This window comes from Curcuma longa, chromosome 19 (genome assembly GCF_044706935.1).
Source record: "Curcuma longa cultivar G26 ecotype Majalengka, Jawa Barat chromosome 19, ITB_CL_G26_1.1, whole genome shotgun sequence".
Classification (NCBI taxonomy): Eukaryota; Viridiplantae; Streptophyta; class Magnoliopsida; order Zingiberales; family Zingiberaceae; genus Curcuma; species Curcuma longa.
Window position 1 is genome coordinate 5,754,942 of NC_133879.1, and position 20,121 is coordinate 5,775,062.

At 36.9% G+C, this 20,121-nt stretch overlaps 1 protein-coding gene across 1 annotated transcript; it reads right to left on the bottom strand.

Annotated features, from left to right (window-relative positions):
- Window positions 1–1,609: 1,609 nt before the first annotated feature.
- On the bottom strand, window positions 1,610–11,664 carry LOC141812467 (uncharacterized). The gene is made up of 4 exons (XM_074700458.1): window positions 11,659–11,664; window positions 11,385–11,597; window positions 11,169–11,312; window positions 1,610–1,802 (listed from the first exon to the last, which is right to left on the bottom strand). The coding sequence occupies exons 1-4, from the start codon at window positions 11,662–11,664 to the stop codon at window positions 1,659–1,661; spliced, it is 507 nt and encodes a 168-aa protein (XP_074556559.1). The 3' UTR covers window positions 1,610–1,658.
- Between the last annotated feature and the right edge of the window lie 8,457 nt (window positions 11,665–20,121).

Here is a 20,121-nt window from a genome sequence, read left to right on the forward strand (position 1 = left end):
ATCACCTTTGTTTAATAAAAATTGCATTAATTTAATTGTATATTGGGAGATGGTTCTAGATAAAAGGTCTATAAATATAAATATAAAAAATCAACAAGTAGCATAAGGGTATATATAAAATGAGAAAATAAATAAATAAATTTCCTCACCTCAAGTATATATAAGTAGGGATCCAAAACTTTACAAGGTCAATGTGCTCCAAAACCAAGCATATGACACAATCCAAATTAAATATGATAATAAAAGTTTAAGATAAACTAAATACAATAATAACCTAAAATCTAAAATTAATTGGAAGTAAAGGTTGATGGTCCAATTTTGATCCGATTACCATAATACAACCCAAATTAAAGAATCAAACTCTTAATATTAACAACAACCATTAATTTATCATCCTGAACTAAATACATCAATATAAATATGAACACATGAGCTAATTTGACTTAAATAACAAGTATTTATTTGCCTAAAATCTATAACCGCTTCACAATACCAACAAGGAAATTATTAACTAAATTCTTATCTCAAATTGACTCAAATCAACATGTGGGGTGAGGCTCGATTATGACGACTCTTTAGATGCAAGCCCACAAGCAACAACCATGCTTTGCCCAAGGACACAGCGGCAGTGATAATTTCAAGCTAGTAAGGGTCAAGCAACCCAATCTAAGGTGCACAAGAACCAACCAATAACAACCCAAAGGTGTGCACTGATGTCGAATGACAGACATTACGACACTAATAGCTTTGAGCCCAAGGGGTGGTATGACACATGGAATAGGAAAGGGAGACAGAGACCACGGCGGAAAGGGATAGACAGTGACACTGGAGTACTCAAGCCGCGAAGGAATAGGGAAGGAGAGAAAGAGAGGGGAAAAAATGGTCAACAGTGGCATCAGTTGCTCTCAGCTTTGAGCAGTGCACCAATGCTCGCACAAGAAAAGACAAGGAAAAGAGGGGGGAGAGAGAGAGAGAGAGTTTTTGGAGGGAGACAAACAGCCGATAAGAGTCAATGACATACATGAAAGGTGATAGTATACAGAGGGAAAGAGATGGTCGAGTGACGAAAAAGAAGGTGAAGAGAATGAGGGGCAATATATACAACCCTAACTCTTGAAAAGTTCCACTAACTCAATCCAATGTGACTAAACCAAATTATTCCACATTGAAATTTAATTCAATCATAAATTAGTGAAAACAAATCCAAATCTACCTTAATATGAACCCAAGCGACATTAATCACCATGACCATATAATAGGTTCTCAAACTCAGTCTAACTTCAACTCTTCTCAAAACCTAATTTGTTAGCTCAGTTCAAGTTAATTCATTGTCCAAAAATTTTAAAAATAATAATAATGATTTAAAATGTAAACCTTTACTCAATATCTAACAAATAGATTGATATGGATGGTTCCCAGATGACATTTTAAAGAATCTAGCATCAAGGGAAGTGATCATAATCCTTCAGTGAAGCTAGGTAATGAATGACTGAGATTAATCATTTCTCAACAACTATATGAAGCAATGCATACACGGCATATTCATAGATGGTTGTGGGACCGACCGTGTCAGGGGGCCGGCTGGGGTGGACGGTTAGAACTTTGTTGAAGCATACACGATATATTTGATAGTTGAATTAAAAGAGTTCCTTTACCAGTCACAGTTTGCTAGATGCAGGAAGATACTTGGTATGGCGTCCCTCAGCTATTAACTTTCCAGTGGCCTTTTTCCTCAATTTCACTGAAATAACCGTGATTGGCTCTCGAACATGCAACACTTTTCCTTCGATTTCAATTTCTTCCTGGAAAACAACTGGTAATGAGAATTCACCAAGGATCATATTTACTCCTTGTGAAAGGAAAAGGAAATAAAATAAATGATAGAAAGTAGATCGACCATAATTCTCCAAATACATAATTAAATTTTATCAGGAAAAAGAAAGAGTGCTTTGATTAGTCAACACCAATTTAACCATCAGACATCACCGGATTCAGTTATAGCAAAATCTTATATCACTAATACACAAACTTGACGAAACACTAATATTCTGGGATTGTCTTGCCTCACTAGTGCTAGGTATGAAGATTCACAAGTTGTAGATAGGTAGAAAATGATACCTAATTATTTAAAATACTACACAAAGAAGCTTCTAGAAATTCCTCTCCTTGCCTACCCATCACCCTCTCCACCTCCCAGAAAAGAGGAGAATAGGACGCACTTCGGAAGGGACCGTGAGTATGCCATGATGATCAAGTGAACCATTCGCTGTACATAAATTTGCTGGTCAACTCTCTCAGGTCCAGGTTTTTGCTACATCAACAATATCAGGAGAACAACTTGTATAATCCTTACAACTGTAAACTAACTTAATGGGGTTTTTTCAGAAACTATCAATGAAGGAGGCAGGTGTAACTGATGTAGATATAAGTTATCTACAATTTGAACTCATCAATGTGGCAGTCATAGATCTTTATAGGGGAACAAGAACCATTATTTAAAATAAGCAGTTTGATAGTTATAGCTGAACCACCATAAAAAAGCAAATGACCCACCACTAAGTGTTTGTTGGAGATCATGAGGGATAGAAAAGTGAACCAGGCGCTACAATAAACAGGGGAGAACTAAGACATGAAGTTTTGCCTCTGACAAGTATAGGGATCAATTTTAGGCTAAGAATTGGTTTGATTGAACAATATAACACATCAAAATTGCATATTTCAGCTGAACTACCCCATACTTGGGCCATAGTTGAATTGGTCCTACTTTGTCTATGCTAGGGTGGAATGTGTCCTATTGTTTACCTCTTTCGGTGAAAAATTTACATTTAGGCTTGTGCATGGGTCAAACCATCATTACTAGTTTGTTACTTGTGATTTGACGAGTAAGATATTGAATGAAAAAATAATTAAACCAAATGATATTATGATAAAGCTATAGAAGTGCCTATGGAAGTAAGATATTGAATGATTTACAAAATTATTCAATTTGATATTGAAAACAAAAAAAAAATCTGATCAACGAAGAGTAAGTACTCTAATCCCCTATATAAAAACAAAGGAAACGTACAAAATTATGTGAATTATAAGAGTATTAAGTTAATAAGTCATATCATAAAATTTTGAGAAAGAGTAATAGAAAAAAAGACTAAGGAAGAAAATCAAAGTTACTAAAAAACAGTTTGGATTCATGCCTCAAAGATCAACAATAAAAGTTATGCATCTTCTAGACAACTAATTGAAAAGTATCAAGTATTGGTGCAAGAAGTACTACATCTTATCTAGAGTTTCGATATTTGACAATATACCTAGGTCTGGTCAGTTTGACCAAGGAGTTGATTCAAACAGGACTTGATGTTTGGACTAGTCAAAGTCCTGATCTGGACGATTGGGCAAGGAAAGTCCTGATTTGGAGGATCAGGCAAGGGAAAGTCTTAGTTGTAGGCTAGGCAAAGGAAAGTCCTGGTTTGGAGAATCAGGCGGAAGTCTTGGCAGAGTCGAAGCACCAGGTGAAGTTTGGGCTGGTCTGGAAGATCGAGTCGCAGCAGAAGTCTAGGCTGGTCTGGAGGATCGAGTCGCAGCAGAAGTCTGGGCTGATCTGGAGGATCGAGTCGCAGCAGAAGTCTGGACTGATCAGAGAGGACCGAGCTGCAGCACAAATTCTGGAGGCTGAGGACAGAGCCGAACAAAAGTCCAACAAGTTAGGAGGACTTGATTGGCACAACGTAAATTCTCCTGAAGGAAGTGGGTAAGGGCGCGTTTCCAGAATGGAACAGTAAGCGTCAGACTAACTCAGGATTTCGGTAGAAATTTGAAGTTAGACCCACAAGGTAAGGTTTAAGATTGTCTGTTTATTTGTATGCTTGTCTTGCAGGAACCAGGAGCTGAAAGCAAGATGGAGAAAGCAGAAGTGAAGCAAATAAAGGCAGTTGAACTAAGTACGGGATCAACTCAGGACAAACCTGAGTCAAAGTGACTCAAGTCGATATGAGATGGAGTCAAGTCGACTTAAGTGGATAGAATCGACTTAAGTAGGTACTCAAGTCGACCTGAGCACCAGATAAGCACCGCGGAAGCCAACGTTTATCAAGATATATCACATCAGCTTCAAGTCGACCTAAGCAGGGACTCGAGTCAACCTGAAGGCCAAGTCAGCCACGGAGAAAGTGGATCAGGCTTACGTGGAGTCGACTTGAGATTGGCCCAAGTCGACTTAAGCAGGTTATAAAAGGAGGGGCGGACGTACACAATAGGAGATCAATTCATAAGTTTTCCTCTCCAACTAGCGGTGATTCTAAACGCGAACGAGGTCAAGTTCTTGCACCCGGGGAAGATCCAAGAAGAGTGCGTGACGCTCAGGATTTCCAGAACGACGTCAAGTATTTTGGTTTAATTTCTTACTAGTCCTAATTTATTTTTATTTATTGTTGTTTCTTTATACGGACTGTAAGACAAGTTTCTCCGCCTCCGAACAAAGTTCGGAAAAGAGACCACTAGTGGACAGGCGCTTCCCGTACATAGGCCTTGAACGTACTAATCCTAGGGGGTTTGGAACCAAGTAAAAATCTGCGAGTCCCCTGTGTTGTTTTCTAATATTCCACTGCGAGTTTTCTTTGATAGTAACGAACGAACGATTTTGAGAAAGCGACAACACGCTATTCATCCCCCCCCTCCTAGCGTGTTCATTTCGATCCTACATTAAGAACAAAAGCAAGGCTTACACATGGTATTCGTCAATTTAGAAAAAAAACTTATAACAGAATCCCAAGGGAAATCATACGGAGAATTCTAAAAAAGAAAAGTGTTAGCGTAACATATATTGAAATAATTTAAGATATGTATGAGGATGTAATGAAAAGAATAAAGACTCCGAACGGATTAACCGAAATATTTCCTATAAAGATATACATCAAGGATCATCTCTAAGTCCCTATCTTTTTACTTCATAGATGAACACACTGAATACTTCTAAGACACATTACCATGTTGATATTGTTTGCAGATGATATTGTTTTGGTAGATGAGACACATGTAAAATAAAATATTAAACTCGAATTTTGATTGGAAACATCAAAGTGAAAGATTTAGTTTAGTAAAGTAAAGATAGAATATATAGAATTTAAGTTTAGCAATATTAGATATAAAAGATAATTATTAAGATATGAGATGACAAGTTATCTATAACTGAGAGTTTTAAGTATTTAAGATCATTTTTACCACATGATGAAGAAGTTGAGAGAAATATCTTATATAGAATACAAGCATGATAGTTAAAATGAAGGAGGTCGTCAAGTGTTCTTTGTGATCGTAAAATACCTTTAAAACTTAAAAGAAAATTCTACAAAATAGCAATTAAACTTATTGAAACTAAATATTAGCTACGACTTGAGTACACAAGCAGAAAATGAGAGTCACAAAGATCAAGATGTTAAAGTGGATATGCGGACATAAGAAAATAAATAGGAAAAGAAATAAGAATATTAGAAAGGAAGTTAGGATTACAGCTATTGAGGGAAAACTCCGAAAGACACATTAAAGATGGCACGAGCATGTACTTAAACCAATGATTGAAATCTCGAGCCGTATCGCTCGATAGTGGTGAAAAATTTTATTCCATCAACGGACCGGCATTGGCACTAACGTTCCAATCAAGATACCATCCAGAGGCATCACCCGGATCCAACAACGCCTCCGGAGGCGATGCACGAGCCGCACGCACCCCCGATCAAGCGTGCCCAATCGCAGTCGTGTTTTTTTAACTTAGGTTTTAATAATCAACACCTAACTATAGTTGAGGATAATTTAAATAAGTTTAATTAAAGTCATATAAAATTGTCCTATTATTTTTTTAAAAATATTTTATTTTTATTTTTTTGTTTTTAAATATTTAGATTAAATTTTTTATTTTTTTAGTTAATATATTTTATATTTTAAAAATATCAAAACTATACCGACATGGTATGATACGATACCGAAACTGTATTATTCCGGTTCAGGACCAAAACCTCGACACAACTCAATATTTTAAACCTTGATTTAGACAACCAATAAATGCTCCAATAAGATGATGTGATGGAGTTGAGAGAGATAACTTACATAGAATACAAGCATGATAGTTAAAATAGAGGAGAGCGTCAAGTGTTTTTTGTGATCATAAAATGTTTCTAAAACTTAAAATAAAATTCTATAAAATAGCGATTAAATATGCTATGTTATATGAAACTAAATGTTAACTACAACTCAGTCACACAAGCAGAAGATGAGAGTCATAGAGATCAAGATGTTAAGATGGATGTACAGACATACGAAGATGGACAGGATAAGAAATAAGAATATTAGAAAAGAAGTCAAGATTACACCTATTGAGAGAAAATTTTGGAAGACACGTTAAGATGGTACAGTACATAAACGACCAATAAATATTCCAATTAGATAATGTGAATCTATGACAAATACGCACATTAAACGGGAAAGAGAAAGATCAAAAAAGACTTAATTAACAATAATAAAATAAGAAAAAATTTATTAAATATAAATGATAATATAGTAAGGGATAAAATCAAATGATGTAAAAGGATTCATACAGCCGACCTCACCTAGTGGGATAATGTTTGATTGTTATTATTATTGTTGTTGTTGATTGCTTTTAAATTTTTAAGGACTTATGTTTGGAGATACGTAAGGTAAGTGAAACGGGATTGTAAGATTAAAGCACACTTAAAATAAACTCAACATTCTTTAAGTGGAATGGGATTGTAAGATTAAAACACACTTAAAATTAACTCAACATTCTTTATGATGTGCTAACACGATGAATGCCAACATGCTTCAACACTTATACTATAATTTAAACCTTGCAAGCATCTCATAGTATCTTTTTTATGAAATATTTATTTTAAAGAAGGGGAGGCATAGAGGGGCTAAACTTCTAACCACAAAGGGACTCCTATAGAGCCCACAAAACCTCTAAACAAAACCCCCAATAAAAAAAGCAAACATGCCATGGATAGAGAAGACTCTAGGGCATCAAATCAAAACCCAAACAAACCCTAGACAAACGCTCTCTAAACACATCTACCTTAAACCAAAGGGATGAAAGGGGGAGGCCTTAGTTTGTCATTATGTAGCCACACATGGCATAAGCTTTAGTGAAAAACTCTCACAAAGATTAGCCGCGACAACTCTACCCAAAGAGGTGATGAGGATGCAAAAAGAGCACCTTGACCTAGATTCAACCTATGGTCTCACCCTACTCGCGCACCACATCCTTCAATCACTAGTGAGAAGAAAAAAATCAACAACATGGATAACCACAATCTAGCTTATCGATGCATAGATGCATTTCAATAGTAGTTTTGGTCGACATATGCCAATATCCATCATCTCGAGACCAAAATGATTGTAGAGCCTGCTTATAGTGGAGGTCAAGGTGGGGAGGAAGCGAGAGAAGAATTAAATCACATGACTTGAGTGAGCCATGGTTGAATAAGGCTAGAAGATGGAAACAAAACGAATGGCAACAAGTGGGCATAGGTAGCCCTTAGGGGAAAATCATCAACTCTTGACAAAGGGGCACAGATGAAGTGGAGGCAATAGGTTAGAAAGATCTAAGTTTCCACCTTCTCTTCATGGGTTTGCACATGTATTGTTCACACACAAAAGCAACGGATGAGGATAAGCCTATAGATTGCATCAACTACATGAAGAGGAGGGAGGTCTGGGTCCGAAAGAATTTGCATTATCGCTAGCCCTCAAGCACAAGGCATCATAAGGTTAGGAGATCTGCTAGCCATAACAGAAAAGTTACAACAATTGTGAAAAAGGGGCTCAAGATAACAATGGTGCTCTCTCTACTATTTCTCCTTAGAACCCATAGTTGCTAGGAGTGAACACCAACATTATATGAAAGTATGGCTTCTTTTAAATCATACAAGCAAAGTCAAATTTTCAATAATCTTATTCCAAAAGTATATGGGCAAAAATCAAAAAGACACCCCTAATTACTATTTTCGTCAAAATAGTATGTCACTATCATCTCGAAAATACTCTTATTCTAGTGCATTGTTGTAGTAGCTACAAAATAGTTGCTACAATATGTTAAAGTAAATCATTTTCTTTTTAGTTTAACTTGTCGAAAATATTATGCATAGAGCACTTTTATATAGAAAAATTATTACTAACTTGATCAAAATTGTTTAAACTTGATCAAATAACTTTAAAATGGCCAAAAACACTTTAAATTTGTTTTACAGTAGCTATTACATAACTACTAAACTATTATAGCAGCTAGTTGAACTAGTTTATTTTAACATGTTGTATCAATTTCCCTATAACTATTACAACAGTGCTAGAATAATAGTATTTTCAAAATGAGAAATATGTAAATATATTCGAGTATTGCTTTGACTTTTTTGTAAAACAAGCACCCTTTTAACGATTCTGATAATTTCAGATGCCTTTTTAATTTTTGACCAAAGTAAATTCTATTCTTAAATGATCTTTTATTTAAATTTTATCTATTAATGCTTCATTGGCTTATTTAGAGCTTAAAATTAATAGAAAATCAGATGCATATATTAGATATCATAAACATTTTGAAGGAAAATAATATTATTCCTAGTGGCGAATTAAACTTTCTTGAACTGTGTAAATTTCATCATTTTTTTATTATGTAATTCAGACAAACTCAATTTGATGATAATGATTTTTCCCTTTAACCTAAATGTCTAATATATATCTCAATTAGGTGATGTGAAGTGAGAACATTAGAAAGAAACTTTGAGTTGTATCTATTAAGGAATTCAAAAAGTGTGTTTAAGATGGTATGGACATGTACTTAAGCGACCAATATATGTCTCAATTAGGCGATGTGAAACCATGATAAATATACACATTAATTGAGGAAGAATAAAACCAAAGAAGATTTAATTAATAACAATAAAATAAGATAAAATTTATTTAAATATAAATGACGATATAATAGGGGATCAAGCCTAATGATGTAGGAGGACGCATATAGACGATCTCACTTAGTAGGACAAAGACTTGATTGTTATTGTTGTTGATCTAAACATCCAATATCCACCAATTTTTTTGTGAAATATGGTATCATTTATACTTTTTCCATATAGTTTACTTTCATACAAGCAAAAATGGTAATCTAACAGAGAAAGGCACACGTGTGATATAGGGGAATGCTGATAGGAACCCATGTCCTATCTCACGGAAAATGAAAGAGAAGAAGTAGAAGGGGGATAAACGATCACTTCGAGGGAATCGACCTCCAATAATCAATAGAATTGATTAATCAAAATAAATTACTTTATTGCTTCATTATCTATCCTTAAGGATTACATAACATCTCTTTAAACAGGCACATAAAGATGCCTTTTCAAGAGAAAAAGTCTAATAAAAAACTTATCTAAAAAATAAGAGAAAAAGTCTAAAATAAAACTTATCTAAAAAATAAAATTAAAGATAAAGTTTGAAGGGTTCATTTGAATAAATCCATCGAAGGGTCGTATCATTCCACCGTCCTTCAAAACAACCTTGTCCTCAAGGTTGATCTTTTTCTTCTTTTTCTTTCGATGATTTGTATAAAATAACTTTTTATTGTGCACCGATTGAAATCTTCTTTTGACGAAGACAGATGACCTTTTATAATTCCTTCTTAAATTTGAAATTTTCATTTTGGTCTTCATTGAAAATTTATGAGCATGCCAATGCTTTCTTTTTCTTCGTTTAGCCTTGCGTCAGGTCTTGACTCCATGATTTATCGGATGTTATTGAAGATGACAGGGCATAATCGCTTCGTTCACTAGAATGATAGAAGTAGAGATTGTTGTAGATCCAATGACTTCAATTACGGATGTCACAGAATTTAGCTCCTCATATATATTATCTCTGTAACTATCTCGTTGTTGTTCAATAAATTCTCTTTCCTTTATTGTTTGTGGAGATTGTAATTCTTCTGATACACAAATTGATTTTATCATAATGACATCTTGTCTTTCTTGTATTCTTTCTTCATTGATATCATCTTTTTCTTTTGGATCCTCTATTGGTTCATCCATCAATATTCTCCTTTGTGTATATTGATGACTTCGGTGCCACTCATCATTTCTTCGTGCTTCCTCGTTGATTTTCTCTTCTTAAATTCGTGCAAAGGATAATGCAGCTTTTATAGTGCGAGGATAGCACGTCTTCACCTCTTTTTGGATGTTAAGATGAAGTCCTTCAATAAAAGTATTCAGCAATCTTCGTTCTGACCAATTACGAGTTTCATTAAAGAGTCGAAGAAAGCGAATATGATATTCTGTTACCGTGGTGATCTGTTGAATTTTGAATAATTTTTCATCTGCATTATTATATTCTTGAAGTGCAAAACGAGTTAGAAGACCATCTGCAAACTCTTCCCATAGTGTAGATCCATGACATGACATATATAATTGATACCATCGGAGAGCCTCTCCATCCAGATGCAAAGAAGCTACTTCGACCTTCAAATCATTTGAGGTGTTGTGTAGAATAAAATATCTTTCTGCTTTAGAAATAAATCCGTTAGGATCTCTACTTCGCCAACAAGGGAATTCATCTTCATAGGATCTCCAATTTGTCATAATATGAAATCAACCTTGCTCTGATACCAAGTTAAAAGGAACCCGTGTCCTATCTCACGGAAAATGGAAGAAAGGAAATAGAAGGGGGATAAACGATCACTTCGAGGGGATTGACCTCCAATAATCAATAGAATTGATTAATCAAAATAAATTACTTTATTGCTTCATTATCTATCCTTAAGGATTACATAACGTCTCTTTAAATAGGCACATAAAGATGCCTTTTCAAGAGAAAAAGTCTAATAAAAAACTTATCTAAAAAATAAGAGAAAAAGTCTAAAATAAAACTTATCTAAAAAATAAAATTAAAGATAAAGTTTGAAGGGTTCATTTGAATAAATCCATCGAAGGGTCGTATCAAATGCAATTTATCAACTTCTCTTCCTAGGTATATGTTACCCTTCCAGCTTCTCTCCTCACTCATCCACCCAAAGTGGCGCTAATAACAATTAAGTTCATAACATCATTCAAACCAACAGGAAAACTCAATTAAAAGTTTCGTTTGAAATATTTTGACTGAGAAATTAAAATCGATGTAAATATTCTACTCACACCAATCATGGCGACATCCAAGTAGGAAATGTTGATATCCAGTGAAACCCCAGTGGTGAGCAGTCCACAAGTAGATAGAGCTATGGACCCGACCACATCCACGAGCGTCGTTATGACGCCGCCAAGAAGGACGCAGCCAGGACTCTGCAGAGCACAAAAGAGAATAAACCCATATACTGCGGGGAAAAATCGCAAGGATTGGGGCATCTCTCTTACGACAAGCCGAGGAGTAACGATGAAGGAATAGAGGACGCGGCCATGCTCGATGACGCCGAGGCGGATGCTGTTGAGGACGACGGCCTCAATCAGACGAGCCGGAAGGGCCGCCAAGGAGTCGACGGCGGGCTCGGAGAGCGATCGCCGCACCGCCTCTGGATCCATCAGATTTTGAGCCAACGATCTCTTTGGCGCGACAAATATCGCATTACCCTACGGACACGCTACTCCGGCTCGTTTCTACCCACGAGGCCACGACAAGCTGCGGTGGTACCCGCATTATTATTGGGCCCCACGACACCAGTCGCTGCCAGCTTCACGGCTGACGACACGTGACAACATATTTGTTTATTTATTTGAATGTATTCTTGTCCTCCCTGAGACGATCAGATTTTATAATTTTTTTAGTTTTTTCTCTTATAAAATTTAAATAAAAATATTGATAAGAAAAAATACTTCCCTTATTATTATTAAAAAATACTTATTTTTAAAAAGATTTTAAAATAACATTTTCTCTATAATTTTTATCTAAAATTATCTTATATATATTTTAATAATTTAAATATTCAAATCTTGACGTAATTAATTTTAAAATTGAACAATCTTCTCCTAATTCATTTATTAGACAATTTTTTAAAAAAAAGTAAAGGACTACTATGAATACTTGAATAGTCTATTAAACACAGTAGCGTTACATCATATCGGAAGCTAAAATAATCTTATATTGTTGCAAATAATCTTATATAATTCATCATATACTTGTTTTGATAAAAAAAATGTACCACTTTGAAATTGCTTTTCACTCAATTTTGATAAAAAATTATTTTAATATTATTATTTATACAAAATAATTTTAAGATGGTACTATTTTATATAAAATAATTTTAAAATGACATTATTGTGTACAGATCAATTTTAAGATGAGATATTTTAAATGGGAAAATTATAGATAAATATTTGTTTTAATAATTTTTTAAGAAGAAATATTTTTTTAATGGAATAAAAAAATACTCTTTTAATTTTCTACCGTAAATATTTTAATTATTTATAAAAATAAAAATACATATACTGCTCATAGAGAAAATATTTTTGTTTCTTAATGCAACCGTTATAACATGTATTGTTTCAATCAATACATTATGCATGATCAAATTATGGGTTAATGAACTGCTGACATGCAGGACAAAAGAACCTAAAAAATATTTCAAAAGAGAGTTAGAATTGCATTGAGATGGATCCCGACAAGCCACTCCGATGCTCAAGTCAGGATTTGCGTTAGGAAAAAATTTAAGGACTTGAGAAAATTAGGGTTGATGTGGGTATGCTTATGGGTATGGGTCACCGTTTATAGAGTTGTTAATATCCGTTTAAAACATATTCTGAAATATTTTACTTATTCTCTGGATGAAATGATCCATTTAAGAAACATTCTAAAATATTTTCCTAATCTTAAGAATAAACCAGCTTTTTGACTTTATCTCATATAACACGTGGAGATAACAGATTTCTACCACATCATAAGCATCCCCAATTAGTCTAATCGAAAGAGGCATAGTCCGACTGTAACGCCCGAAGATTCTCAAAAATAATTTTAAAAATATTCTATGATTTTTCTAGAATTTTAGGATGCGTTCTCGGAGTGGAACAGTAGGCGTCAGACTAACCTAGGATTTCGGTAGAAACCTGAAGTTAGACCCATAAAATAAGAGTAGGATGTGTTGCTTTGTTTTCATGTTTATCTTGCAGGAATCATGATGCAGGGGCAACACATGAGGAGTCCGACTTCAACGGGTCATAACTTTTGACTCGGGACTCAGAACGAGGCACGGTCAGTTGCATTTCGAAGCCCTTTTAGAGCTCTGCAAAAATGGTCTCTGGAGTTGACTCAACTGTAGCTTGAGTTAACTCAAGTGGCTGGAGTTGACTCAACTGTTCATCCGAGTTGACTCAGGCAGTCGATAACGAGCAGAATGAAGATTTATCTGCCACGTCAGCTGGAGTCGACTCAGATAAGTCTGGAGTTGACTCAGGTACAGTATAAAAAGGAGGTGAACGTGTAGAAACAAGTATATTTAAGCCAAAAACTTCCCTGCTCAACTAGTAGTGCTTTGGAACGTGAACGAGGTCAAGTTCTTGCAACCGGAGAAGATCTAGGAGGAGTGCGGGGCGCTCAGGACTTCCAGATCGGCAACAAGCGTTTGATTTTAAATTATTTTTTTTATTTTCTGTTCTTAATTTATTTGATTATTTATTGGACTGTAAGATGGGTTTCTCCGCCTCCGAACAAGGTTCGGGAAGGAGACCACTAAGTGGACGGGCACCTCCTGTGCATAGGCTTTGGATGTACTAACCCTGGAGTGTCAGGAACCAAGTAAATCTGCGTGTCCTTGCATTTATTTTTAATATCCGCTGCTTAGTATTTTGATATAAAAAAAGAACGAATTCGAATAGCGACAACACGCTATTCACCCCCTCTAGCGTGTCATATCGATCCTACACTGACAAGCGACCGCAGGGTATACGTCTCCTTTTCAAGGAGTGGTGAATTCTCTGTGGGCTATTTAAACACCTTCGGACACTTTGACTTATACCCCAATCATCTCGGATTCACACCTCCTCGGAGATGTTTGCTTAAGATGTCAATGTGTAAGTCTCTATGACCATAGTAACTTGAATACCGCAAGTCAAAGGAAATTCGCACTTAAGCTGCATTGAGATCTTCATTGACATATATATAGAACCATATGAAGTCTCAAGATAAGTCACTTCAATGAACTGGTTACCTTTAACCAGCATCCACGTTTAACTCTCAACATCTAATATTTTCAGAAGTGAGATCAGCTGCTTGGTTAACTAAGGGGTCTAAACGTTCTAGTCTCGACAGAATCGATGACGTTTGTGCTCATCAATTTCTCAACTAGGGATAATTTTAATCTCGGAGATGTTTGCTTAAGATGTCAAAGTATAAGTCTCCATGACCAAGGTAACTTGAATACCGCAAGTCAAAGGAAACTCACACTTAAACTGCATTGAGATTTTCATTGACATATATATAGAACCATATGAAGTCTCAAGGCAAGTCACTTCAATGAACTGGTTACCTTTAATCAACATCCATATTTAACTCTCAACATCCAATATTTCCAGAAGTGAGATCAGCTGCTTGGTTAACTAAGGGGTCTAAACGTTCTAGTCTCGACAGAATCGATGACGTCCATGCTCATCAATTCCTCAACTAGAGATAATTTTAATACATTCATAATTGCACATGTAGAGATGCTCACTAGTTGTGATCCAATTACAAATTCTCTCATGCTATGAATCGTATTACGGGCATTTAGTATTTGAGTCTAAGATCCAATCAAATACATATGAAATGTGCATTTAAAAAGTAAATTACTATTTATCTAATAAATAGTATAACCGTAAGGTGATTGCATTAGGACATCTTTCAAATCTAACAATTTTGACATCACTCCTAGCATCACTAGGGTTTGACATCACCACAGGTGAACTCAAACATGCTAGCGAGTTTGACATGTTAGGACTTATGAGTTTCTTATTAGCTGGGGTACATATAGATGAGGATGAGATTCTGTCTTGGAGACGAGAGAACCAGCCTCAGCCACCACCACCAGCAGCCATCAAGGTGGATGACGATCAGCTTGACCTAGAGAATCTTCTACAGCTCCCTCCACCCTCACCTCCTATCACTCTGGAGCAGAGAGTGATCAAACTTGAGGAGGAAGTTCAGAGTCTGCATCAGTCCATGACTAGTCAGTTCGAGACTCAAGACGAGAGGAGCAGGCTAGACATGTTGAGATGATACACATGTTCAGATCCTGAAGCATGGGTCATACTCAGCCACCTCCTTAGTAGACCTAGTTTTCATGTTTAACCTTTATTGACATTGTTGAACACCTTTTTGACTAGTAGTACAATTTACTATATTTCAGTATGCTTGGTATAATTAAGACTGTGCATGGTAGAATAAGAGAAAATGATTCTCAATTTTCAAAAACTCATATTTTCAAATCTATTATTACTTAGTTTTTCAAGACTATTTTAAAAGCTTATTTTAAGTTTTTTTTAAAAAAAACTTATTTGTAAATTTTGAATTTCAAAAGAAAGAAAGGATGTTTTAGCCTTAGCCTAGATTTCTCCCCTAGAAATCATGAACCTATAGATCTAGATTAAGCATCTCACAAAACACACTAGCTAACTTGATTGTATATTGTGAAACCTAGAACGGTGTAAGATGCATAGGATTCTAGCCTAAGTTCTAGATGCTTAAGTCTGTGCATTGAACTAAAGTTTGGGTTATAAACACAAATTATGGATCAAGTTAAGTGTTCCTACTTAGCATAAACTAACTGAAATGATACACTTAAACTTGACTAACTGGGTCAATCTACTATCCCTTGGCAGTTAGCTGAAACCTAAGTTGGACACGTGCCCACAGAGAAAATATTTTTGTCCAAGTATTTTTATATCTATATACATAGCATGCTTGGACTCACATCAATATTTTTACTTATGTTTTGATTATGTCAATGGGGGAGAGATACATAATTTCAAGTTCAAGATTTCAAATGTTAAGTTAAAGATTTCAAAATTTTTAATTGTATCAAAAGCACTTTTAAAACATCAAAAGTGTTTTCAATAGTTTTTAAAAGCTTTTCAAAAGGGACTTGAATGGTTTGTCAAGTTGAACAAAACTAAAACCGTATCAAGTTTAGGGGGAGAGAAGAAGAATTTAAAATTATAAACATTTCAAAATTTAATTTTTTTCAAGTATAAATTCAGGGGGAGTCTTGAAAATAGGGGAGTTCAAAAATCATTTTACATGCTGCATTAATTTTAATTCATGCATGAATTAATAGTTTTCTATAAAATCAGAAATATTTTTTTCTTAACTTGAAACTTAGGTTGTCATAATAAAAAAGGGGGAGATTGTTGGTGTAGGGTATCACGCCCCGGGAGACAGCTGTCCGAGAAATTTCGGCAGCATCTCCCCTGTAACAATTCACTTCCCCTGAATACAAATATAATAAGGCCTACATGGCCACAATAAGGCCTACACGGCCACGATCCACACATGACAACATACATAACAGAAACTAAACTATGTTAATAAGGTCCACAACCAGTAAATATAAGTATGCACCACAAAACCCAACATGTCTAAAAAAATTCATACGACATAAAATAAGTTCTGACACAACTACTGAAAAACCATAGCAAAAACCAAAATGGTCGAGGTCAACTCGACGAGGGACTAGCAGCACGGCTCTCCAGACAGACGTCAACCTGAAAAGAATAAAATCAACGAGGATGAGTTCAAGAAACTCAGCGGATATCTAACAGATATGTACAATAAGCTATCTAGCAGTAATAACCATGCCTGTACAGTAAGAAATACACAATGAAAATATGGAAAAACTGTACATACCAGAATCATCTACCTCGATACAACGGCACAAACCATGCAACAGATGCAAGGTTGCCAAACCAAATGCATAAGGCCTCCTGTATGTGCATGTCAAACATATGCAGCAAACAAATGCAGCAAGCAATAATAAATGCAATCCATGCAGTATGCACATGATGCAATGACATGGTCACCCCTGATGCCAGTCAGCCACCGTCACAGACAATCGTGAGGTCGAGTGGGTAGGGCTATGACAACTATGCACTCTGCCGTCACTGCTCCTGCGTGACCGAGTGGACAGGATGCTGGCGAAGTACACCTATCCTCCTACCCCAAGTCATATGGGGGAGCAATGCTCTCATCTCCTCGTCTCATAGTACGAAGGAGGGATCCCTATAATGCTACCACGCTACGACACCACTACCTCTGATGCGGCCGAGCGGAGCCCTGACAGAGCAACTGCACACACCCTCCTGATGTACCACTAACCTGTGAGTGGCAGTGTGTGCAGATCATGTAACTAGCGACGGGCTCAGACTACAAAGGAGCCGATGATCGCTAGCATGCAATCATGCAAGGATGGTGCATGACACTAATGTGTGTAACACGACCAATCTATGCCTAGTAAAACAATATATCACTACATATATGCAATATGGTAAGTAAACAAGTAGCAGATAAGGAGACATACAATGTGACTATGTAGTGATATATCAGGGCATATATAAAAGAACATGAAAATTACTACTAGTAATAGCAGAAATCATACACATCAATAGACATATCTAAAAGATAAGTCGAGATACCCGCCTTCCGAAAGTAGTCGGTATCAAGAAAGAGAACCTCCGTCCAAAAATCCGATAGCAAGTCAATGTCCTGTACCATGGGCTTAAACTTAACTATTTACATAACACGATAATTGACTAATGAAAATAAAGTCGTATCACGTTTGATCCTAGACATTCCTATTCAATAACAAGTAAATTTACACCTTTGTACATCCCATTATATTTTATTCTACTATATTACCTATCACATCCATCCCATTCATGTTTTGCCGTTCTTTCATGAAATCTGTCTTTCTCCTCCCATCTCCTTGTAAGTATTCGCTTACTGATTTATTCCATGTTGTAAACCTTATTGGTTATTAAATAGGGATCTATATGAATTCTCCTTGAGTTGATTCGAAATCAAAAAGGAGAAACTAAATATAAATGAGGTGTCATCAAAAAGAAATACACAAAAGGACCCACAAAACAATTAATTCATATAGACCTACATGTGAATGCTGGTGAATTCTTGACAGTGTTTGTAATTGGCATATCAAAGACCTACCACCTATGGAAGCAAAGCAAAGGAACCAAGTGATTTTGTGTGCGCCTCATAATTTATCAATTTGGACATATGCAACTTAATTAACATTCAATCTACTCCATAAAGTTATGATACAGTTATAGATCATACAATCAACATAGACAACTTCACAAAGGTTATTAGCAGTCAATACAGAGTTAGTTTAAAGAAGGTAAAAGGTAAAAGGAAATATTCAAAGAGTTAGTCTATAGACAAGACTCAGTACCTAGATTCTGTGGTTGGCAGTTATTTCCAGTATCGCTTGTCATTGATTCTTGTAATCAGTAATGCCTTCGAGGAAAAAGACATGCAGATTCCACCCCTGTTCAACTCTAGCTAAAATTCCTTGGTGCCCCCATCGAAGGGGTTCGGCCGGCACAACCGCACATAGATCTCCTTTTTGCAAACACATGCCATGGCCTTCCCATCCGTTGCCATCTCCATTAAGTACACCTGGTTCTTCAGCAGCTTCGCCTCCCACACGAAGTCTGCCGACGCTGCTATTCCGAAAGCCTGGTTGAGCCCCGACGCGCGGCAGATCTACTACGCGTCGAGGCGGAGCAGCACCTCCGCGATGCAACTCTCCGGCAAGTCCCCGAGGCCCGCTTCGGTGTCCGCTTCCGGCCTAATGATGCTCGAAATCCACGACCCCATCCCCCACAGCCAACGACGCTACGACGAAGCGAAGCAAGGATGAAAGAGGCATTCATGCCAGAATCGATTCCAGATCAGTCGATCAAGCGCCCGTCGCTACGCGAATCGATTCGATGCTTCCCTCGTTCGCGAGTCCCAATCACGAGCGATCTCCGGCCAGCGACGATTTCCCTCAGGCGAGGCAGAAGCGGCGGACGACAATGCAGGGTCGGCACCCTCTCCACACGGCAGCCAGGGCACGGATGAGGAGAGGGAGTGGAGAGGAGAGGTATAGGGAGAGGTGTCCGTTTCGACGGAAGTAGCAAAATCGCAAATAAAAAGAGAGGGGGAGAAGTTATTGGATTCCTAACGGGTTTAGGGTTTTAAACCCGAAACTCATTAACCCTTTTTTTATTACCGTATTTTACATAGGGAGCACTAGATGATTGAATCTTAGTTTTGATAATGACAATAGGTTCAAGTTAAGTGTGTAGTGATTACTAACGAGCTGATCTAAGTGTGCAAGGAGCATAAGAAAGTCCTAGTTGAGGTTAGGCACAGGTAAGTCTTAGCAGAAATTAGGCAATGGAAGTCTTGGCTGGAGGCCAAACAATGGAAGTCCTGCTTGGAGGTGAGGCAGTGAAAGTCCTGGTTTGGAGGACTAGGCAGTGGAAGTCTTGATAGATCAAGTGCACTAGGTGGAAGTCTAGGCAGGCCAAGTGGACCAGATGTCTAGCAATGATAGTCCAGGCAGGTCAGGTGGACCAGATGTTTGGCAGTGGAAGTCTAAGCAAGTCAGGTGGACCAAATGTCTAGCAAGAAATTCTGGGGGTCGAGGATCGAGGCTACGTAGAAAGTTCAACAAGTCTGGAGGACTTAGTTGACAAACAGGTAAATTCTCCCGAGTGGAGTGGGTAAGGGTGCGTTCTTAGTATGGGAACAGTAGACATTGATCTGACCTAAGATTTTATTAGAAATCTGAAGTTAAGACCAAAAATAGTTGCAAAACTGTTTATCTTTTCCTGTTACTTTTGTTTTGTGCTAACTTGTTATGCAGGAAAGGAGGGGCGGAAACTTTTATTTTGGGCACCCTTATTTGGATCCAGGCTACCGAAGTCCAGGCGCTTAGATTTGGTCCAAGCGATCGAACGTCAACGGAACGGAGCTAGTGAAGCAATGAGGTGGCAGAGTCCCAATGGTCGGGACACCTCAGCTTCTAGACACCCAGAATGGTTCCAGGCACCCGGATCTGGATAGGCGTTGCGGAAGTCAAAGTTCATCCGGAACCTCCACGTTAGCATATATATGTCCGGAAAGGGA